This window comes from Astatotilapia calliptera, chromosome 13 (genome assembly GCF_900246225.1).
Source record: "Astatotilapia calliptera chromosome 13, fAstCal1.2, whole genome shotgun sequence".
Classification (NCBI taxonomy): Eukaryota; Metazoa; Chordata; class Actinopteri; order Cichliformes; family Cichlidae; genus Astatotilapia; species Astatotilapia calliptera.
In genome coordinates this window covers 12429880-12453862 of record NC_039314.1, presented here as the reverse complement: position 1 = coordinate 12453862, position 23983 = coordinate 12429880, and the positions used below count along the sequence as shown (strand labels likewise).

Sequence of the window (23983 nt, the reverse complement as noted above, 5' to 3'; positions counted from 1 at the left end):
TCCACCACACTGCAAGATGCCTGAGCTGAACATGTGACCACAGTGCTGTGTCTCCAGTTGCGCTCTGTTTTCCAGTGTATTGTATGTCACAGACTCTTCGCATGGTGTCATGTGAATCCTGATCCTTCTACGCTAGAATGTTAGATTATTTTTCTTAAGGAAAAAGCTTTTGCAATACCCAGAAGTCTGCAATATAAATTCACATAATTGTTGTGCTCCAGAAATGTGTTAATTTGGTGCACACACTTAAGAGTGCACTCGAGTAAAACTCGTATACCCAGCAATTAATGTTCCCAAGGGGCCCACATTACAAACTGGGACTACCGCAGTACCAGTTTCTCATTTGGGCTCTTGGATAAAATTAACAGCTCATCCCTGCATACACTGATCTGGGTAGCCAATTCCTTTTCATGGATTAACACTGAAAATATGAATTCAGAATTATTATATTGTACTCAACTGCAATATATCCGTCAAAGTTTCCATTCCCTTGGCTGTTACAAGCCAGATATCTGATTTTGGGCAAGTTGGCTAAAGAGCAAACGCTTTGAAGATAGTTGACTATGAGGTAAGTCTTGGGTGTTGTGCACTGACACAGTACAAGTTAATTAGCACTGGGCTCCTGGTTGTAGAATTTGGCAGCTCCAGGCTAACTGCAGTGCCAGAGGTGAAGATGCCTTTGTTGGTGAGTAAAAACTCCTCATGTAATGTAAGGAATTTACAATATAGTATAATTTTTTTTAATATATATATTTTATAGTACTTTAGTCATTGACATAAATCACTGTCAGAGTTAAAAGGTTTTGGTGGTGGATTCAGCAAAGTCTATTAACTAGTTTTGTTGAACAAAAAATAGTGACTGTTATCCTATTAATTTAAATCCTAGCTCGTTTTTCTGTGGGCCGGACGGCCGTTTCCGGGGTCCTTCAGGGGGTCCTCGGACCCTCGTTTTGAGAGCATAGTTCTGGGCTCCTCGGGAAGCTTCTATGAGGAGTGAGTGAAGGAAGTCACAGCCCATGTTTGGAAATGTTCTCCCAGGGGCGCTGCAGCAGCAGCCGGTGGAGCTACAGTCAGCTGGACAGCTCGGAGTTGACCGCACACGGGATTTGTTTTTACTACGGAACGGATCAGCCTTGTGACGGGTGTTCATCATCATGGCTCAGGCAAAAATACAGGCGAAGATGAACGAGGCTACCTGTAGCAAGTTCAGCAGGACGCTATCCATGGCAGATCGCTCGGGGCGGCTGCTGGAAAGTTTGGACCAGCTGGAAATGAGGTAGTTAAGTAACGGGCCTTAGCATGAGCCACCTATTCAAGCATTGTCCTTTGTGGGATATATATGACTGCTCACATTTTCTATAACAAGTTATTACAGCGCTTAAAATGTGCCATAAAAGTAGCTTTAATTTCTTAGCGGTTTTCCGAGAACAGTTAATGATCACATGTTTTATAGGTGGGTTGCTTTAGGTTCGTAGCTCACAGCATCATAATCATTACTCTCGCAGTTTAAGGATGCTTTTCAATGGACGGTTATTGTCATGCTTTGTTGTTTCCAACAGGGTGGAGTCTTTACGCGAAGCGGCATCGGCCATGGAGCAGGAAAGGGAGTGCATCCTGGAAATGATTCAATCTCTACAGAACAGTCAAGAAATGCGTAACATCTGTGCTGGTGAGGCGGCTTGCTGACTATCACAACTTGAACTCAAAAGTCACGCGCTGGTTGATGTCACTGTGAACATATAGCCTCCTAGTATCATTTTGCTGTGTTTTGAATTCCTGTATTTTCTGCTCTGATGCCACTGCAACATTGTGATCCAATGAAGACACGCTTTGAACGTTAACTTTGCTGTTGGGTGGAGGTGGGCTCGTGAATGTCTGAGGATTTAAAGAGTTCCACCCAAGTAGTTGTTTACAGCTCATGGATGTCATTTATACATCAAGCTCTATTTTAATGAAGGCACTAAACTAGGCTGAACATGCTCATTGAAAACCACCTGCAGTCTTTATTTGATTACCCGTATTTCTTTTCTTTTTTTTTTTGTTTCCAAAGAAAGCGTCCACTTGCAAAGAAATCATTACAGTGTACAGTATTAGGCAGAAGTCTTGAGCCACTCCTTATTTCTTTCTACATTGACAGTAAAGTGGAAATAAGTGCAGTGATGTAGTAAAACATACACAAATAAATAAAAATACAAAATATATGTGGCAAAACAGAATTTGGGCTACTGCCTTTTGTTCTGTTCTCTGTCAAAACGATCCCACCCTGCTTAATGTTGTGCTTTGGGCTCTGGGGAGTCCAGTCCATTACAGATAGTGTTCCATTGTGTGTTTCCTCTGTCTGGCTTTTAATCCATTAGCAATGTGTTTGGGATCATTGTCATGCTGAAAAATGAAGCCAATCAGATGCTTTCCAGATGGTACTGCATGGTGGATCAAAATCTGACGGTAGTTTTCTGTGTTCATAATTCATCAATTTTGACAAGATCCCTAACACCGCTGATACTTACTGCTGTGTCTCTTTCCTGACCTCCTCCATACATACTGATGACAGTTTGAGGCAGAAAATTCAAATTCAGCAGACTTGATTTTCTTTCTATTTATCTGCTGTAGATTGTTTTTACACCAGCTGCTTTGTCTCTCAGAGAATTTTTTTAGAAAGGCTTTGCAGATCTGAAGTGTAGATGTGTAAGCCCACCCTGTTGTTTTACACTGCATAAAATAACTGTGTCCCTGGCTTCTGGTAGACTGAGCACAGTCATGAACATGGAAACTTCAGATAATAAAGACAAGGGCAAGGATTTGAATTTAGATAAATCTAGCCAACATGCTACCCCTTACAAAACCTAGTTATCTGTGGTAAATGTATTTTTTCACTTAATGTATTTTATTTAATTTTTTCCCCTGTGTGTCGTGTCTCTTAGGAGAGAGAGAGGAGTTAACTTTAACTGCAGACCGTTTAATGGGCCGGACGCTGTCTGTGGAAATCTCTGTTGGGACAATCAGAAACCCGCAGCAGGAGGAGGCGCTACAAAAAGCCACATCCATCATAGATGAAATAGTGAAAAAGTTGCTGGACGACATGGAGGGGAGCAGGCAGAAGCTGCTGGCCCTGCACGCCGCATGTGTGACTGAAGCACCGGCCATCCCCATCGACCAGAAGTTTCAGGCCATTGTGATCGGTTGCGCTCTGGAGGACCAGAAGAACATAAAGCGGAGGCTGGAGACTCTATTGAGAAATGTTGAAAATGCTGAAAAGAACATCAAGATTATGGATCATCAAAAACTCGAGAACACAAAAGCAAACGGTAGTCAATAAGACTCATCACCAAAGCATTAAATGTGCCTTGAATGTTCGCTTTCAGAAGGCTGCTACTTGTAGCAAGAAAAGTGAGCAACAAATATCCAGTTTTACCAAATCATTGTCATTTTTACATTGATCTACTTAATATTGGTTACTTAATGTTTATACAATGTACGTGTGTGTTCACATATGCACCTAGTGCAGTAAAAGATTCTGAACAGCAATGAATTAAACAACTCTCTTTTTGTTTCATTGCCTCACTTTTAAATTTAGGTAGTTGATTTTGTAAGTGCACACACTACCTCTTTGTGTGAAATCAACACAAGATATATGGATTTTATTTTGTATTTGCACATATGAGTTTTATTTCAGATCACGTGTCAAAAAACGAAATAAACCTGTTGTCTTATGAGTGTCGGGCAGAGACTTCTTTAAATATACAGTGCAGCATGTGGCAAGTGCCTCTGTTTATTTAGAGGCATTATCCTCTACACCACGTGTCCACACACGTGGTGTAGAGGATAATCTATAGGACAAATTTTAAAATCGAGACTTACAACACTTTGTTTTTCTATTTGACACAAAACAACTATGTCAGCAGTGCAAAGGGCATACAATGTTTTAAGTAAGTAAAGGTTGCCTTTGTCTAGGAGCCCTACATATTATCACTTGCTCTTCCCCAGCGGATGGCATTTGAGCAAACTCATCTATTGTTTGGCATTTGGCATAAGGATATGAAATAACATAGAATATGAGGATCATGAGGTATGAGTTTCTCGTGTCAAGGTACTAAGAGCAAGGCTAAACTTCTACACCCATGTTAGTTGTTTATTAACTTGTAAAACTGCCATGGGTACAGACAACCATCTTTTATCCAAACTGTCTGCACTTCTAAAATTACCTAACCTTATTCACTCTAACTAAATGTACCCAGTTAAAATAATAACAACATTCTGGTTAAAGAAACTGTCATGAAATCATACAATGGATGCTCAAGAAATTTTTTATTTATATCAGATTGCCACTAAACACTGTCTCACAAACAAAACAACAGACACACAGTTGTGTGGCACACTCCAGGGTGTGACACAACAAAACTGCAAGTCGTGTCGTTTTTCTCAGGCTGAAAGCCAACACAAGTTGGTTTGTCTTTCTAAAGGTGTGAATCTGCTAATGAAGTCATGTGAGAAAAAGTAAAAGTAAAATTAAGACACAAAGATTACACCTGAGTGACAGCACTTAAGTATGGTTAGTTTTAACTGCTGATTCTTTAAAATTATACGCCATCTTAATGATAAAGTGCAGTGAATCAAGTCAGTCAAAAGACAAAGTAAACACAAACTAGCACAAGCTTGAGAAAAACATTACTTACAGATCTACTGTGAAGGCAATTAAAAAAAACAAAACAGCAAAAGGGTGGATTAAAATGTGTACTCTGAAGAATGTAAACATTGACAAGGCATTGTAATGATTAAACATTCACTGATATGGGAGGGGAAAAGGCCTGCATGCATTACAGTTATGCCACTTTGCTTGTCTTCAAAACAGCAGTTTACAAAAAAAAAAAAAAAAAACCCCTAATGGGAAACTGAAATGTGACACAATCTTAGTACCAACGGTGTAACTGTAGAACACATTTTAAGCACCTTTTGGTATTTTCACAATAGAAAAAAATTCTGAACACAGATCTGAAATCTTTTTTTCTTTTAAGAGTAAAGCATGCATGCACATGTATTCCCAGATGACCTATGTATTATAATTCCATTAGATAGCTACAACTGAAACTACTAAGGAAATGTTCATTCAAGACAGAAGATTTAATCTAAGACTTTTCTATATTACTAAATATTTTGTTGTGCTTGGTAAACCTGTGTAACCCAATAATGAGTTCTGAAAAACAGAAGGAAAGGTGAATACATTATACATTTCACAGATAGTTGTATTGAAAACTAAGGATTAGGACTGGGAGATTGTTTCTGGGAGTACTCTCATTTAGTTAGAAAGAAATGTAATTTTCTTGCATAATCAGGCACACGTAAGCGCTTCAATAGCAAAACATCCCCTCTTGATTGCCAACTTTTTGTAACACCTTCTGAGAGCATTCGTTTACATCCCGCCCTAAACTCCACACCACAGGTACAGTACCTACTGAGCAGTGAGCTTTCATTTTTCTTTTCACTTTCTGGCCCCAATACAGCTCCTTTTTTATAGTCTGGAGAAAGTTCTTCACAATCCAGGTCAAAAAACTAATAGGAGAATTCTGTATTGTGTTTAATGTACTCTGAATATATATGTCAAAGCTATAGAAATAATAAACAAAACAATGTAAACAACTGCAATCAAAAGCATAGTATTGTATTGTAACTGACAATTGGTTGTAACTTGAGGTACTATGATTGAAATAACAGATTTTTTTTAGTGTAAATGGTGTTTTATGTCTAAAATAATTTGTTTAACAAGTGTAAGCAGACAGAAAAAGGACTATTTTTGTGTCATTGGTTATTGATATTTGGTTACATACCTATATCTATGAGAGCACATGTTTAACCACAGCTCAGAAAGAGAAAATTTGGCACATAAGATCAGTCAAAGCTATTGTGCTTCGTACAAAAATACTTCACGCAGAGATTTAACTCAGCGTTCAATCAGGACGAAGAATATAGTTTGAACCATTATCTGTTTAACAGTTAGAAAAATATGGAATAAAATAATCTGCTTATCTTTTATAATACATGCAAATGTATTGCACAGCTGAAATGTTAAACAGAATAACCACGTACAGAAGGAAAAGTCTCGATGGAGTGCAACTTTTGCTGTTACATACTTTGATGAGAGTCGGTATGTCAAGTTTCATTAAAACAAACAAACAAAAAAAAAAAGAGTGAAAAAAAAAGAAAGAGCAAAAGCCTCGGCCATAAGGGGGAAAATCCACCTGCACCAACAGCTAGAACTTCAGTTGTTTTGGGCATCATTAAATTAATAACACAACATACTGTAGCTGCAGTTGTTTCTTAAGGCAACCATTAGGAGGATCCAAGTATGTACAAAGGTTAGGTTTTGTGCCCAGATCGCTGATGAATATTCGAGACCGCAATACACCTATCAACATGGGGCGAGGAAGATGAACATTAGGTTAATAAAGTAATATAGTGTAGTGTAGTGTTTCCCAGTCTATGTGAGCTTTGGTCACTAACTGTCGCTACCTCAACAGCTTACAATAACGAGCAATCTAATGTCAGAAATAACTGTCGGTCAGTAAAATGAAATGATTTTCTCTAGAGGAGGCTGCAGCTTCCAAAGGGATTTTTAGTCTTCTTGGTTCTTTGCTTGTTAGGACGCAAAGTGATGACTTCTCTGCCGTTGCTGGAGCTCTGGTTGCAGACATTACTACTTGTTGTATTAAAAACACCTTTGGAAAAAAACCCAGAAAGAATGAGTAAAGGCTATTTAAAAGAAACAAAAACAAAACAAAACACCAGAGCTTAAATTGTGATACGAAAAAAGATTTCTTACCTATTTTATTGCTTGTTGTGTGGACCACCTCTGTCTCCTCTGCTGTTTGCTGTTTGAGTCGCTGTAGATACTTCTCAGCTAAATACTTAAAAACTAAATGAAGACAACAAGCAGAAATGTTATGACAGTAACATTAAGAAACAAGCCATTTTACTTGCATCTGATCAGTTGTTCAGATTTTCAGTAACCTACCCTCATTCACATTTAGGTCCTCTTTCACTGAAGCGCGATAAAATCTTAGCTTAAGCCTCTTAGCCAATGCTTCTGCCTCCTCACTGCAGTACAAGTGAAGGAAATACAGCACTTCTTAATTTTCTTCTAAATTAACAGGCTTATTTTCAATAAACAGTCAGCACTCTTTTCTTTAACAGTTAATTGCTTTTCTGTACCACCGAATCCTTACTTTTTTATAACAGTCTCTTCCAGGAGGTCAATTTTGTTTTGCACAAGAACTGTGGGAATATCTCCAACTTCTGCTTCCACCTTCTCCTTCCAGCTGTCAATAGCCTGAAATGAGTCCCGGTCTGTGGTGGAGAAGACAAGCACACATGCCTGCGCACCTGCAAAGTAAGATCACATACACAAACAGTTCACGTTCTCAAGCTGTTACATCTTGTAAAAAAAAAAAAAAGCATGTTGAACATGTTGCATAATTCATTGTCCAAGAGCAAAAACACAGATTGGATTTAAGAATAAGCCCTCTAGGAAATATATATGTATATATATACTAGTGCTTACACTTATACTGGTTGGAAGCCTAGAAATAGCCTAGAAATATGGGATAAGCAAACGTTATTTGTTGCAGAGGTGCAATCTTACCGCGGTAATAGGCCTTAGTGATGGCATCAAACTCCTCCTGCCCAGCAGTGTCCCAAAGCATTAATCGGACATCTTCATCATTTACACTAAAACGATGAGAAAAAAAATTGACTAGTTACATATTCATCCATCTATAATATCCTATTATATCCTACTCAGCACACTCTACTTGTTTTTCTATGTTAATAGACAATCACAAAAACTACAATTTTAAGACATTTGGAATAAAACATTTCCTTCAATAAACAAAAGTAATAATATTTAAATATATATTTTAAATTCTCGTCAAATAACTTTCTCTTTTAATTATTATTTATAACATGGAAAAAAAATATTTTATCATGTTTTCTTCTAGGGTGGAAAATTATTTCATTTAACTCAAGAGGGCTCTTGTTCCTCCAGGAGTGTAATGACATACATGCGTACATACATACAGTACACAGTTACTAAGTAAAGTAAAATAAGTAAAAACTAGATAGGCATTCAATAGAAGAATTGAAGTAAAATAACAAAATAAAACAAAAAAAATCTGGTTAATTAACCAACATGGATGTCTTTGGACTGTCAGAGGAAACCAGAGTACCCAGAGAGAACCAACGCAGTCACAGAAAAGCCCGAGCCAGCCTGTGGATTCAAACCCAGGACCATCTTGCTGAGAGGCCACAATACTACTGCACCACTGTGCTGTGGTTAATAAAATATTAAATAATAATAATTAATGTTAATTAAATAAAAGCTAAATATAATATAACAAAGTGGCCTTTTTAAGTAAAATGTGTCAAATTTAGTAAAATTCAGTTTTTTAAAAAAGAGTAATTTCTGATTAAACCTAAAATGTGGGTACCAACAGGATTCCACATTCCAATATGTATTTAATATTGTAAAACAATTTTATACAGCTGAAGTTGTAGTTAGTTAACAGACCCTCTGTGACTTTGATTATAGACTATAACTGATAAATAATGTGGAACATCTTTCAAATGAACATCTTACAGTATCTGCCTTTCCAGGAAGTCCACTCCAATTGTCTTTTTGTAGTCTTTAGTGAAAATGCCCTTGCAGTAACGTTGGATCATACTGGACTTGCCGACAGCTCCGTTGCCGACCACGACCACTTTGATGGCCACTTCCATGTCCTCCTCCAACATGGTGATGACGTCTGGCTGATTTTCTCAGTTCCACTGTGCCTGTATTGTTTCAGAGCTGTGATGGGAGCACATGTACCGGCTGAAAGTATAAAATAAAATATTAGATACTACAAAAAAAAAAACAAAAACCCACAAAAAAAAAGCCACACAAACACTGGACAAGTGCAACTCAAATGTGGTTTATATATGAATCACTCACTTCAGAGACATTGTCAGTTGAACAAATATGATGAAAACCAACTTTGTTACTCAGTTTATAAGTTACTTATAAATGCTGTTAAAGTGCGGCTGACAATCAAGCAAATTAGCAGAGGCGCAACTGACTGCTACTTCTTTTTAATACTAATCAAACTTATTTTCAGTTTGATATGTCAATATACTGTTACAAATGTAGTTGTCAAAGCCTAAAAAATGTTTTACAATACATTTTTATAGCCAACAGTCACAACTCAACTTTTATAGGCTTAATAGTATAATTATCATATTCGCCAGCAACACAAGCACTTCATTGCACTCTAATACATGGTGTCACATACACAATGTCTGTAATTAGCTTTTAAACTGTTATGGGTGCACATTTTACTAACTGTTGTAAAACAAATTTTCAGCTTGACTGGAGAGGTGGTTCACTATGTTTATTGTTCCATTAGTGCAGAAAACTGCAGACTCCGCATAGCAACCGTGTCCCCACAGCTATATACTTGGAGTGGCTGAGTGCTATGCTAAACAACATATTGTGGGAAAGCTGTTCTCAGTGGACACTGACAGCCTACTGCGTGACTGTAGTGTTCAACAGCCTGCTTGAATTTGAGTCACAATATGTATCTGTAATTGAGCTGAATGACACATCAGTTGGTATAACATGAAGGCAAAACACAGCTGAAAATAGAATAGTATGCTCGTCTTTTAATGTAAACTCTGTAAACTGTAAAGTCTTGACTTTGCATTTCTCTTTAGTTGAGCAAAGACCTCCTCTTCCTTTCAAGCAGCTAGTCCTCTCCTATTCAAGTGTAGTCGGTTCGCGATTTGTACTTTAAATATGTTTTATCATCACAGAAACTGTCAAACTGGGAGGTTAAGAAGCTGGTTATGTATTGTTTATTTATAACTACTATAAGTTCAGAGCAACGTGATTCAGATTTAGATAAATGATGATGATTCGCTTTAACAGTGTTTGAAAATGAGATCTGAATAATTGTGCTCTTAGTATCAACAACAATGTGGGGCAATCTTTTTGCACTGTGGTCATGTCTTATACCCCACATTTCTGAAATGAATTACAACTCTCCTCAGGTGATCTCAATAGGTCATGTTAGGGCAAGACCTCACAGAGGTTTCATTCTGAACCCCCACTGATGGTAATGTGAGTGACCCAAGTTGGGTTTTTTTTGTTTTGTTTTTTGTTTTTACATCTTAGCTCATTTGGTGACTCACATTATCAATAAGGATCACTTCCAAAAGGGTACCCCCAGGGTAAATACTTGTGACTTTCCATCATTTGTTTTTTTAAGGGAAAACGCCTCTTGAAAGAAGTCCAGCTGCCTTCTTTTTTCAAGCTCTAAAGAAGTGACTGGAAGGTGCAGTTTAACACTTCAAGACAGGTATCAGCTACACATTTAAACACAATATTCTCCATACCTGCACAAACAACTGTCCTGAGTAAATTCTGGGCTTTCAGGTCATCATTACCATATTCATACAATACAAATGTGATAACACAGAATCTGAAATATACAGGCCTACTGCATTTTTTTACATAACATGGTAGCAGGGTATGTTTTACATTGCTATGCACATAGTACTGAATTCTGCTCAGTATGAAGCAGATAATACACCCCCCTTTGCTAGACAGTGAGTCATCTTCATAGACTCACCGTTACTTGTCCAGGCCTCAAGGCGGGGCACCACAATTTTTTGAAGCAAAGACTGAATAACACAGATCAAAACGCCATGACACGCAACTAAGCTATTCAACTCTGTCGAAGACTTTTGCTATATGTAATGCGTTCATAGTCTCTGATGGGAATTAAGTTTGAAGTCAACTTCCCACTCCTCTTCTTCACTCAAATCCCTTGCCTTGGTCAAGATAAGACCTGTTGAATTGCTGAAAGGAGGCTCCCCTTGAAGTACAGAGCAGCTCCCGAGGTAGTGCGTTAAAGCTGGGTGAAATAAACGGTGAAGAAATGATGGGAAAGCATGCCAAAGAAGCGTGCAGTTTCTTACCTGTAAAACGACGCTACAACTCATCCAATGACATTAGGCGAGCTATGCAGTCAGCTAACCCACATCCACATATCTACAGCCTCCCGCCGCTCTTCTCCGTGGCAAGAGACGCAAGAGACTCCGCTGCTAAGGGTGCCTAGCTAAGATTAGCCACTTTTCACAGAAGAAAGACAACCTTCTGCTCCGTTCGCTAACGACTTCTTCCCTGTGTAATGCAAAAACGTTCTCTCCTAAACGAAAGATACCGTTTATTGACTGTCAACACCTGAGGTCACTCTCATGACATTTATAGAATGGATATGCATTGCTGCCTATTTCAGTGAGCTACGTTGCGCGTGAGAGCTAGCCAGGCAGGCTGTTGGCTAGCTCGCTAGTGTTTGTTGCTAAGCAGCAGAGCCAAAGAATGCACAAAGCAAGAGAGTCGGCGTGGACGCGCCTCTGTCCTCGGGAGTCTTGGGAACACTTGTAGTTCTCATATGTTAGCCCTAAAAGTCACGTCTGTTTAAACGCTGAATTATTGTTGATATTTTTTTTATTCACAACCATTATATATGTCTTCTACGCGTGTTTTATGTGGACGGATCACAACAACCAAGAAAAAAGCGTGTGAAAATTACTCACAACCGGATTAAAAAGTGAATTTTACTTTCAGGTATGTGAAGTAAAATGCATGTTATAAAGCAGAAACACGGAAATGTGTTAAAAGGGAGTAAATGTACTTTCCACTACAGTTTCTCCCTTTCTGAATATGTGTCATTAATGTGAAACTATCAAATAGTTTGTTAAATAACTTTAAATAACTGCAGCTTCATTTTTTAAAAAAAGGCAGAAAACACCTAACCGTCTGCTGAGAAAATTGTAGCAATGGTTGATGTTAGTTAAAAACGTACCGACGTTTGTTTTTGTATAGGTTCATTTTACTGTATGCATATGAAACTTACCAAAAATGAGCAGAATTTGGGTTAGAATTTTTGTTTTGTTTTGTTTATTGAGTTAGCCACAAAATAAACTAAAATGTCTCTATAATATAACATGACCATTTACCAATTTCTCTAAATACAAAACTTTTGTACGTCAAAACAGAATACTTTGGATTACATACAGTGGAAAAATAAATGGGAAATGTCTGATCTATTTCGACCACAAAAATCATAGGAATAAATGACATGGAATTTAAACCTTTCCTGAAAGTGCTTTACAGAATATATTCTGTTTATTTTAAATCTAACATTCTTGTGTCAAACATGCGGTGTTTCATTCATTCCTACATACACACCCGTATATCCATATGCAGTGTCTGTGTGAAGAGAAGTTTATATGCTAAGGACAATGCCAGTAATCCTTATTTGTGGAAATTTGCTGATCTGATAGGTAAACTGTCTGTGGAGTAGTGATATTTCAGAAGAAAATCAGTTCAACCAACCTTATCAAATGGGCATTTGGGAAAGGGGTTTCTGTATGATTTTTTAAATATCTTTAAATTTTAAAGTTTAATTTCAAAGCTGTTATTAATCGTTTGAAAAACAATGATTTTCTTGATTTGAAGATAAGGTGAACCCGCGTTTTAGTGGGGCATTTGTTATGTAATACACGTGCGCCCGTGAGTTTGTGTCGGATTTGGTTCAAACGCCAAAAAACAGAAATAGAAACATAGTGTGAAATAGCAGTGGCTTGTCTTGGCTCAAGCCAAGTTTGGGTAATAGTATTTTAAAAGAAACTGTTTGCCTGTTTTTTTCATGGAGGTCATCGTTACTTTGAGAGACGGGGCGGGCTGTCCTAAAAAGTAAAACGAGTACACACCACTTCACAACTTTCGTTCTCTTCCGGTGTCGGATGCAACGTCATATTTTTACCCGCGTTTGTTGAACAGCCCCTTTTGTTTGGCGGGACTGCGTTATTTGGAGTCTAAAAGCTTCATCTAATCGGTAATGTAACGACAGTATTATATGCTTCTTGTTGCTCCTCAACCGTGAAATAAGTTTCTCGGGCTGTTTTTGAGCTCGGTCTTTTCAATGCAGTTTAAACTCAAATCTGATACCTAGCAAACGTCAAAGTTGGATTGTTTTTCACTACCCTTAACGTCTTGCTATGGGCTCTATTGCTAACTTAAGCTAAATAGTCTCTGTTAGCGGCTACATTTAGCCTTAAATGTAGAAATTGAGTTTATGAGAACGACAGTTACTGACTGCTGAGCCAGTGTAACATAACAAAACATACACAGCTTCACACTGTCAGTTCAGTTTGTGTGCAGAGGCTGATTTTTAGATGTCAGGAACATTTCGACTCTTCATCACAGTCTCTCAGCTATGGATTGAAGAGACGATTAGTCAAGGAGAAGCTCCGTTTGCCAAGTTTTGCTTTAAGTGATACCGGGTGCCACTTATGCACTGACTGGTTAAAGGTTAATAGCAGATGCTGTGCAGAAATTCGTTTGTTCTGATTTTGTATGGCAGCATCCTTTACCGTTTGAAATCAAAGAAGCTCAATGAATTTCTTAATGTTTGTTAGTTATAAGCGTTTTAATGGTGGCTCGGGTCTTCTCCACAATAGTGTGTTTTATTTATTCAACTCCTAGTAAGGAGAAAATGGCAAAATCAAGCGTTATGCGTTTGAAATAAGAACAGCTTATTTAATTTCCATGAATTTGTATTGAATGTCGCTTTGGTCAATGGCTCACTACATCAGATATGGCAGGTTTGGGACCCAGCTTGTTAGCAAGTGGTACATTAAAACATGCTTGATTTCTTTTACCATCAGGCACTATGCAGTTTGGAGGCAGAAAAAAGAAGATTAGCACTATCCCTCAGTCGGAGCTCTATGGGCAGCACCTGCAGTTTTATGGACAGCCTCCTCTTGAAAACATCTCTCTCTCTGAATTTGAAACATTTGCTGCGGAACGACTGAAGTGTAAGATTTGTCTCATACTACTTGTGAAATCAAATGATGAAAATTACTGTAAGCATTGTTTTCTCTGCTCTTGTGTAATACATTTTATTTAGGACATGTGGTTTGTAATGTTTGTTTTAATGCCACTGTAGTGTTGAAGACTGTGGAGAACTTGGGTGTGAGCCATGTCAAGCTTACAGAGCCGTATAGACGCAAACTTGAGAGTCAGCTTAAAGCTCTGAACTTTCCTTACAGACCAGATGCTGTGAGTATGTTTCCCATTGTGCACCTTTAAACAGTATTAATGAGTCAGTTATTGCATTGTGTTGTCAACAACTTCAACTAAAGCTTTATCACAAAGAGATTTCTTTTTAAACTTTTACCCGCTATGTGTTTTAATGAAAACACAGGGGTTGGATTTGTTTAGGGTCCTGTAATATCGCACTGCACTTCATGGTGCTTGTGCCCCCCTTGTGAGTGAGACATATCTAATAAACTGGCATAGCTTTTAGTAGGGCTGAACGATTATGGAAAATAATCTAATTGCGATTTTTTTGCCCCAATATTGCGATTGCGATGCGATATGCGATTATTTTTTAAGGTCTTTGTCTTCTGTATTATTAAACAAAGACAAGCAATACATCATATAGTATGGCCAATACTATATTACATTAATTTTAAACTGTTCTTTCCTGGAAGACAGACCTCTGTTATGATGACATGAGGTGATGCATGAATTGATGACTGACATTTTTATTTAACTTCTTCAATCACAACAGTATATTTGAACATACACAATAGTTTATTTTTAGCTTACAAACATCTGAGCATAAAGTGCTGACAAGGAACCCTGGTGTAAACATTAAAATGAAAGTCAGTGCAATGTGCAGATTGCAGAAATATACATAAAAAAAAATCGGTGGCTTTACCACACTCAGTTTTTCGACATCTGTGAACTACTAGACAGTCATTCAATTAAAAAATAATATTAAATAAATAAAACTAATAAATAAAAAATGCACACATCTTACTGATCTCTGCAGTCAGTAACATTACACATTTTTATATATTTTATTTATTGTTTACTCTATTTAATTTGTAAAATATGTGTACACACACACACACACACACACACACACGTGTAGAAAAATATTTAGTATACACATCCAGAAATGCATATACTATTATATATTGTACATATATTTATTAGTTTCAGATGTAGCCATTCTTGTATTTTGCTTGTTTACATTATTGTATTTTGCACAACTCTGTTGCTTGTGAAGCTCGCACACAAGAATTTCACTCACATGTGCTGTACCAATGTACCTGCACATGTGATGTGACAATAAAAGTGATTTGATTTGATTTGACATAAAGTGCAAACATAATAGCAATTGTATAAACAATGAGTATGGCTCAGCTAGCCATAATCATCCTAGCTCACAGGTTTTTTGCTAGGAAGACCAGCATATCTACTTTTGCTGGCTTTAAGGATGAGCGAGTGCAGGTCACTATATTCCCTCCAGTGCTGAACAGACGCTCTGAGGGGGCACTTGTGGCTGGCACACACAGATATTTGCGGGCCATCTTGCACAGTCGTGGAAAGTGAATGTTGTGCACCTTCCACCAGGCTAAGGGATCATCCTCTCCGTCAATGACAGGGGTCAACAGGTAACTATTCAACTCTGTCTTCACGACATCTTCAAGTGGCAGAGGCAAAGCTGAAGAGGCCGCACTGGTCCTCAGACGGTCGGGTAGGCCGGAAGTAAACGGCCATGAAATTGGACGGTCTAGCCTTCTGATTAGCGTCACCGCTGTCTCGGTGGAGCTTAATAAACTCGGCCGTCTGCTTCTTGCTATCTAAAATATAACCAGACACTGGTGTAAATTCTCGACTGTCTCATACTTCTGTTTAATAAGTTTTCTGTTTGACGTTTAGTCAGCTGTGTGAAAACCAAGGAGGAACCCACCCGGGGGATTAATAAAGTTTTATTTTATCTAATCTAATAACTTTAATCTCAGCCAAACCGATTTAATCACGAACAAACAAAACACTGAAAAAAGCCCAACAATAAAATTTTTAGGTTGTCTAAGTGACTTATATATTACGTTTAACCCGAGCAGCGAAAGTCCGCGGTGATCTGAAAATGATGTGCCGGGAGTTGTGCCGTTCTCGGCCGCATCAGTAACCCTCGAGCTCCCGGCTAGCTGTCGAGCTGGTGGGTAGCAGACGCCTCCTAAAACGTCGAAGCACTTTTGCAAATATGGGATATCTTGATAAACCGAGCAGATATTTGATGTTTACACAACTACTTTCTCGCCTGAAAATATGTTAAAAGTTTATTTTGTGACCCAGAAAGATTAGTATGAGTAATTTTAAAACTTAGTAGCGGCCGCCATTGTTGGAAACTGGAGTTTGGCTGGGCCGTGCTGTGAATTCTGGAATATGGTAGGCCACGAAAGACACACCCGACCCATCCTTCAAATTCGGGGAAAAGGAGGACGCATTTGTCGGCTACATTCGGAGGAGTCTACGAATTTGGACAGCCTTCGGCGCGTCGCTGTGATGTAATCGGTCTACAAATGCGGCCTCAGGAGGATGCAGCCCATGAATTTGGACATGTCCAGAGTATAATCGCAGCCTTTGCGGTTAGAAAATTGCACTTGATCATGTCGCGATATTATCGCAAATGTGATATATCGTTCAGCCCTAGCTTTTAGAGTGAGACCAGTGTTTAGCTAGATGTGTATTGACACAGTATTGACTTTGAGGAGTTAAGCTTGCGCAGGATCCATCAAATTCTCTTTGCAATAGTGATGAAATAGCATGATTTAGCAATAAAATGTATTTGTATTAGTAAAGAAGAGACACTGCTGGGTGTTGCTGAAAACGTGACTCATTTACTAACATTTTAAGACCCTATGCTGAATTACAAGAGCCTGAGATAATGGAAGTTAGTGTACAGCTACCATAAACATGACTTTTAGTACATGATAATTTTTTCATATATGTACATAAAACAAAAACTGTACAACATGACAAGAAGTGGTGAATGATGATTAAATGATTGACATCTATTTGTCTTTCAAATTAACTAATTGTTTTCTAACTCTTAAGGATGACAAGAAATCTCAAAGTGGACCAATTGAATATGAAAAACGAAGAAAAGACCATATCTCCCACTTCATTCTCAGACTGGCCTACTGCCAAACGTAAGTCTTTAGTCTCCATTTAGGAATACTGGAAAATGTGGTCAGAATATAAGTTGTTCAGCTGCAAAAGATAAATGTTTATTTCCATCTGTCTCTCAAAGGGAAGATCTGAGGCGCTGGTTTATACAACAGGAAGTTGATCTTTTCCGCTTCCATTTTACTGAGTTGGTCCCAAAACAACAACTGGCATTTCTTCACAAGAATAATCTCCATTATGACACAGTAAGCTTTCCTAAAGAAAACACTTGACATATTTCAAAAATATTTTTTTTCTGGAAATTTAAGTTGAGGAGGCTTACCACAAAAAAATTCCAACTGGGAACTTTTACAACTGGGAATTTCTGTCTTCTTGTAATAGTGACTTATTCAGAAACACACAATTAGTCTTTTTTTTTTTTATATCACCTTGAAAATTTACTTACTTATATTTGATTAACTTACATTTAAGTGCCTCTTTACCATAATGTGTTTTAGAAACTATATCTTGGATTTTGTTTCTATGTCAGCCTCAGAGTATGTTGAGGACACGGGCCTAAATCCATGCCAGTTGTTTCTATACACAGCATAGTGGTGTTCAGTTGTATTTTCACTAGGTGGAGCTGTTCAATCATCATAACATCTTCCATCTTTAAAAAGTTGGCCCTATTCAGTAAAAGATTTAATTGTGAAAAAAATTATATTTCAAATATTTGTGTATTATTTTTTTAAATAATAAATCCCAAAACATAAATATAATATATATAGTTTACACTATATATTATATAGTGTACTTAGTCTCTGTTTTGCTTTTAGGCTCACAAAAGGAAAGAACTACAGTAGGTTTGGATAACATGGTGGTGGCGGGGTGTAAGCAAGAATGCAAAGCCAACTTTAGGTTTTTGTTTTGTTTTTTTAAACAATGTTTGTTTTCCACAAGCTTATTAACATCATATTAACAGTTCAGCTTATGCAACTCCTCAATGAAATCTCACAACTTTTCAGATTAGCAGCGAGGAGAAGACTGCGCTGAAGGATCAACTTATAAACTCCAGCTTTGGCGTCAGTGGAATCAAGGTGATGGAACACGAGTTCTACAAGGTGAGACATATATATAGTGTAGGTTATAGTTTATATTCACGAACACACCACAGAGGGAATGTAACTTCCAAGACATCTAGACAGTGGCCCTGTTAGGTTGATGTGTCATGATGACTCGAGTTCTCTTTCTGCATAGTTAAGAGTCATTCAGGAGAGTTTTTGAAGTAGCGATCATTAAAGGTAATAGCACAGTGCAGGATAATATATGATGTAAGGTAGGTTGGTCAGACTTTGCAGAACATCTTGGATCCTGTGTTTTGAATTCTAGTAACGTCTTCTTTTTGTCCAGTATTAGACTTGGACAAATTACCCCTCAAGCTTTCTCATTTGCATCATATCTATTGTGTAATGCTTACATGTGTGAGAGTACTTTTATACACTGGAGTAAAACTCTGATTTGTCTGCTTAGCGCTACTTTTTTTTTTTTTTTTTTAATAAACCCCTCATCCCCTGGAGCCAGTATCTCATCAGATAGAGACAGATCATCACCGATATGAAATAAATGAGCAAATATTTCTCCCCGGGGCAGTTTAAACCAACATTATGGAAAAAATCCAGCTTTTCCAAATGTAGAATTACAACGCCACATGTGTTTATCTTACTCTTACTAAAGAAATGCATTGACATTATGTTGTATATTCCGATGTGCATAGTAGGCAAATCTTTTAAAGGCTGTGATTATGTTCTGTCAGTCAGGTCTCTACTCATAATGATTTAACATGCAAATGGATTAAATGCAGTTTTTCTATTAACAGAATTTAAAAGCTAGAGTTTAATTTAAATTTCCTTGCTACTGACAATCATTTTCACTGGGAGAATGTAAATCATCCCATTTGGTTTGCTGAGCTTAAATTGTATCCTTGGATCACAATTTAAGCAGCCAAATTACTAAGGACACACGGCTGGCCTTTATACTGTGAACACATTAATGATTTAATTGTTTTTTTTTTTCTTCCTCCAACTGTCATTATGTTTTAAAGGTGCCTTTTCAAGATGCCCTGGATCTTGTGCGACTGAGGAAAGTGTACCTCAAACAAGGCTATGCATACATTCCCCATCAGGATATTGTCACCATTGTTCTCAATGATTTCCGCACAAGGCTGTCTAAAGCTCTTGCAGTAAGTGAAATTTTATTTTTTTGTGTTGTTAACACAATAATGGAGGAGCACAATTGAGAATTCTCAGCATTTTGTTGCTTTTTAAGCCTAAACATAAGAGTTCAAACTTAAATCTGAGCTTTTTAAAACCTCCAAATCTGAATATGCTTTGAACTCCAGTATTGTTCAGACTACAGTACACATGTAGGCCCATTTTATTGCCTCCAGTACAATACTATCTTTAATCATCACCTTTGTGACTAGGGGTGGGTTTTGATCATCGATTTATCGATTAAAATCGATTCTGGCTTGGATAACGTGATATCGATTCATTAAAATCCTGAATCGATTTTTTAAAATATTAATTTATTTTGACCGAAACGCCAGAATCTCAGGTTAAACCTCACAAAATTTCAAGAACCACCAAACAGCTAAAACAGTAAATGAGAGCAGGTACACGGATTCTGCACAAAGATGTAAACACAAAGCTCGGAGCCTCCAACGGATCAGAATCAGTGAGATGTCGCATTTCTCACCCGACGGCACGGACACGGTCGGGGCTGAAAGCCGACAGCTCGCTGATTCTGATGTTTCGGCGTGTCTGCGCTTTGTGTTTACACCCTTTTTGCGGCGATTCTAAAGCTGTTAGTTTTATCTCTCTCCAAACAATATTGACCAAACCAGCAGCAAAAGAAGATCCAAACTAAGCTTCACAAAAACATCGTCATGAATTCCCTCTGACTTTTGCTGTTTTGCTTCCACCACGATAAAATCACACGTCATGCACAGCTCTCTCTCTCTCTCTCTCTCTCTCGCTTTCTCTCTGTACTTCAAGAACAGTTTCCCGTCTAAAAATCTGTTTTCTGCATTATTCGCTTGCTTGTTACGCACAAGTCTACCATTTACAGTGCTGTCGGCCGCTGTTTTGTTTTTTTCCCTTTTACTTACTTCCGAAAAGAAAACCTAATTTCTGCCGTTCAATAGGCTTCTGAACAAATTTAAACTCTTTAAAATTATGCAAAATGCAAAACGCTTAGCCGTGTCTCTAATAAAACCGCTGTAACTTCAGAGGTAATGTTAATATGTTGATTAATGGTTTTCTTTCATTTTTGATGTACTGCAGAATATTTTTATAAAATCTGCTGTGATGCTTACACCTTTGATAAAGTCTTGCGAGTGTCAGCTTCCTTTTTATAGATAGAAAAATATGTAAATGTACTGATCTGAATTATAATATTTCTGACTGTCTGAGGCAAAATTTGCCAGATTTAAATAGAATTGAATCGAGTCGTGGATCGAATCGATTCTAGAAATCAGTGACGATACCCAGCCCTATTTGTGACTCACTCCATCACACCTTCACTTTATATTATTTTACACTAGTGGCCATTTTCATGCCATTTGTGCATGCAGAATCCCCGATTCCATAAGGAGAATTATTAAATTGCCATTGTTGCTTTCACTGCCCCGAGGGAAATGGTAGAAACACAGGGTTCAAATGAGGGGAATAAGTATGCACATGTGGCAGAAAATATCTGGAGGAAAGATTTGGGACATCTAGTAGGAAAGTGCTTATTGTCCCTGCAGGCATGATGTTTTTTTAAAGGCTGCTGAAGGGGGTTTATGATGGGGCCGTATCACCAAGCTTTTGCATTGCTTAGAATGTCCTGAGGGACTTGAAATGCAATGTTTTGGGAACCAGAGGCCTTTTTCCCCTTTTTTTTTTCTCTTTTTTTAAATAAATATATAATATATGTGAGAAGACAACCCAAGCTCAGCTCCATGGTGGCGAGTAGTCCAGATGGCGAAATGAGCACAAGGAGCAGCAACTAAAGGCAGTGTCAGTTTGTGGTTTATGAATTGACATTAATCAACGTTAATTAGGCAAGAAATCTTGAAATAGATGACTTGCTGTACTGAGACACAGAAAACAATATTTTATTTCATTACAATTACCAGTATTTGTGAATTACATTTTGTGTTATAGAGTGGTAAGAGCGGTGGATACAGGAATTACACATATTTCAAGATTAGAGAAGCCACTGTTTAAAAGAATTATAGAGAAGACGTCGCTTTATTTTTGGCACAAGAAGCTGAAAATGTAGGAAGAAACTCAAAGTTGTCTGAAGTAGACCACACTCTGCTCATTAATTGGTACAGTAAGGTGGAGTAAATATTGGATCGATATGAGGGGTCAGTGTTTTATAGTTTGGCACCCTTTGCTGAAAATTGGCTCTTTTCCTGGTATAGATCCACATCGGGTGGTCAGAGTTCACTTTATTTGGACATCAAAACATCAATACCCAGGTTCTCACATCCTAATTAACCAGTAGACGATAGACATACATTTACTCTACATGACAAAATTACTCCTTTGTACGGCCACATGTTGTAACACAGCCAAAGACGACCTTTGAGTTTATCAAAAGTGCACCTGTTTAAAAAAAAAAACAAACACTAATCACTTTTTATTTTTATTTGTCTTCAAAGACCTTTCATGATTATTTCATTTGCTTTTTTCACATACAGTATGTTATCAGTGCCTGCAAAATATGTGTCAGCCATTACCGTGCATACCTTTCATATTGTTTTCCCCTCTGTAATTGTACATCAGTCTTCCGTGTAGTGTTTTAAACTAGAACGCTGATTTTAGCGACGGATTTTAAGTTAAACGGTAGCTTAAACAAAGGAGCGGCAGTTCTAAGAGAAAATCATTTCAATGCACACTTCAGCCTTTGTGATGTGGTTGTGTTACGTTGTCTGTCACTGTAACAGAGTAGCCACTTTCACTGTCTTCTCAGTTAATACCGTGTCCTCATGACAAAGAGTGGGCTTCTTTGAGCCACTGAGCTAAAATGCTCTCTGGCAATTTGAACTACTTATCTAAAACTCCCTTCTGTCTAAATGAATTGTTTGATAACCAGAATGATTGGATTGTGATTTCTGAGAGTAGTTTTAGATGTACCTGAGAATAAATGCAGAGCAATTTGGTGCTTTTTATTTCTCAAAAAGAAAGAAGTGTAGCATTTAGGTGTAGTAGAATCATAGTTTTCCCTGTGATTCTGAAAACCTCTCAGGTTGTAGTATAACCAGTGTCGGTAAACCCGTTTGCGTGGATGGTATAGTACAGGACGTAAATGGTAAATGGCCTGTATTTATATAGCGCTTTTCTAGTCCCTAAGGACCCCAAAGCGCTTTACATATCCAGTCATCCACCCATTCACACACACATTCACACACTGGTGATGGCAAGCTATTGTAGCCACAGCCACCCTGGGGCGCACTGACAGAGGCGAGGCTGCCGGACACTGGCGTCACCGGGCCTACTGACCACCACCAGTAGGCAACGGGTGAAGTGTCTCGCCCAAGGACACAACGACCGAGACTCGAACCGGCAACCTTCCGATTACAAGGCAAACTCCCAACTCTTGAGCCACGATCGACGTCACTGCATTTGCACTATTGTTGACATACAACAGTTGTTCAGGCAGGACCAGCTTAGAAATTAGAAGAGAAAAATAAAGCTCAAATGAAAAAGTTGTTCGGTTCTGCAATTCTCCAATTTTCAGGTAATTATCCAGACCACTAACTGCTGGAATGGAATAATTCAACAAAACTAGTATTCTTGTAAGTGAGCCAGTGTGTTACTGTAATGGTTATTCTCCTTTGCTGGGGACAGCAAGGGGACATCACAGAGAACGTGTCATTAAAAAGGTATGAAACGGAAAGCTGCCTCTCCATGTGACTCCATTTATTGGTTTGTTGTTCAGTTTAACAAACAGAATGCTGCATCTTAAAATGTCTTTGGTGCATGGTTCAAGGCAGACCTGGAACTGACTAAAAGTCAAGAGTCAGGATTTAGACTCAAGCTTTTTTTGCAGAGGAATGAACATGGATCTTTAGGGGTGTTTCTTGTTTTTCTTTTTTCTTTTTTAAATAAAAAAAACATAATTCAGGCCTACAGCTGCCTGTTTTTAGACTGAGACAGCATACGAAAGCTTCAAGTCGGAGGATGTTGTAAAGAATAGCCTGACAGTTGCTGTCACATGTTTTAGGATGGTGTTAAAATATGTTGCGTAGATGATTTGCTCAACCTGAAGTCAGAAAAACCATCTTACTGTTTTTTAAGCCAAGGTTGCGTGGTGATGCATTAACGTTATCACTCTTAAGGGTGTTGATACACTAAGCTGACAAGAGGCTGCAAGGATACATTTAGTAAAGCAGGATTTTTGTAATTTGTTTTGAATGTCGTGGATTCACATAGGTGTCGCAGGATTGATCGCACAGCCAGCAATTTCCTTTTTTCTTTTTTTTCGTTGGAAATTAGTAAACACTGAGCAACACATAATCAAGGTCTTTAATGATAGATACTGTGGCGAACTTAACTTTTGGTTTAAATTGTTTACACGTTTCTGATCTGTTTGGATAACGGCGCTCCAGAAAGACAGCTTTAATTACGAGATTCTGTGCGCTAGTTTAAAGTGCAAATAGTTTAAAACGAATCAGGTGCACTTAACCTGCAACTTTGGGCCGTTATAACACTTTGACCTAGACTGTTTGCCATTACTCATGTGATGCCCATCTCTCCTGCAGTTGACGGCTCGCTCGCTACCAGCAGTGCATTCTGATGAACGGCTCCAACCTCTCCTTAACCACCTCAGGTAAGAAGCAGGATGAATAACATCGCTGCTGTTTCGCCAGTGTGG

At 38.1% G+C, this 23983-nt stretch overlaps 3 protein-coding genes across 5 annotated transcripts in view; 2 read left to right on the top strand and 1 right to left on the bottom strand.

Annotated features, from left to right (window-relative positions):
• Positions 1 to 778: 778 nt before the first annotated feature.
• Positions 779 to 3862, top strand: bag2 (BCL2 associated athanogene 2). 2 transcript variants are annotated; one of them, XM_026189459.1, is made up of 3 exons: positions 779 to 1276; positions 1560 to 1669; positions 2922 to 3862. In XM_026189459.1, the coding sequence occupies exons 1-3, from the start codon at positions 1155 to 1157 to the stop codon at positions 3314 to 3316; spliced, it is 627 nt and encodes a 208-aa protein (XP_026045244.1). In that variant the 5' UTR covers positions 779 to 1154; the 3' UTR covers positions 3317 to 3862. The 2 variants fall into 2 exon arrangements, with proteins under 2 accessions (XP_026045244.1, XP_026045245.1); XM_026189460.1 differs by lacking the exon at positions 779 to 1276 and adding an exon at positions 1313 to 1453.
• A 423-nt stretch (positions 3863 to 4285) lies between these two features.
• rab23 (RAB23, member RAS oncogene family) lies at positions 4286 to 11378 on the bottom strand. The gene is made up of 7 exons (XM_026189457.1): positions 11005 to 11378; positions 8627 to 8860; positions 7634 to 7719; positions 7218 to 7374; positions 7007 to 7089; positions 6815 to 6907; positions 4286 to 6710 (listed from the first exon to the last, which is right to left on the bottom strand). Exons 2-7 carry the CDS (start codon positions 8779 to 8781, stop codon positions 6577 to 6579), a joined length of 708 nt encoding a protein of 235 aa, XP_026045242.1. The 5' UTR covers positions 8782 to 8860; positions 11005 to 11378; the 3' UTR covers positions 4286 to 6576.
• A 72-nt stretch (positions 11379 to 11450) lies between these two features.
• The window catches only part of prim2 (DNA primase subunit 2), a 29368-nt gene continuing 16835 nt past the window's right edge, over positions 11451 to 23983 (top strand). Inside the window, exons 1-8 of one of the 2 annotated variants that reach the window (XM_026189456.1) lie at positions 11451 to 11656; positions 13762 to 13911; positions 14043 to 14155; positions 17009 to 17103; positions 17205 to 17325; positions 18085 to 18180; positions 19161 to 19298; positions 23871 to 23938. In XM_026189456.1, the coding sequence (XP_026045241.1) occupies positions 13767 to 13911; positions 14043 to 14155; positions 17009 to 17103; positions 17205 to 17325; positions 18085 to 18180; positions 19161 to 19298; positions 23871 to 23938 (776 nt within the window). In that variant the 5' untranslated portion in view covers positions 11451 to 11656; positions 13762 to 13766. Of the gene's footprint in view, positions 11657 to 12804; positions 12930 to 13761; positions 13912 to 14042; positions 14156 to 17008; positions 17104 to 17204; positions 17326 to 18084; positions 18181 to 19160; positions 19299 to 23870; positions 23939 to 23983 lie in introns of those variants that run through there. The other variant, XM_026189455.1, reaches the window with a different exon arrangement.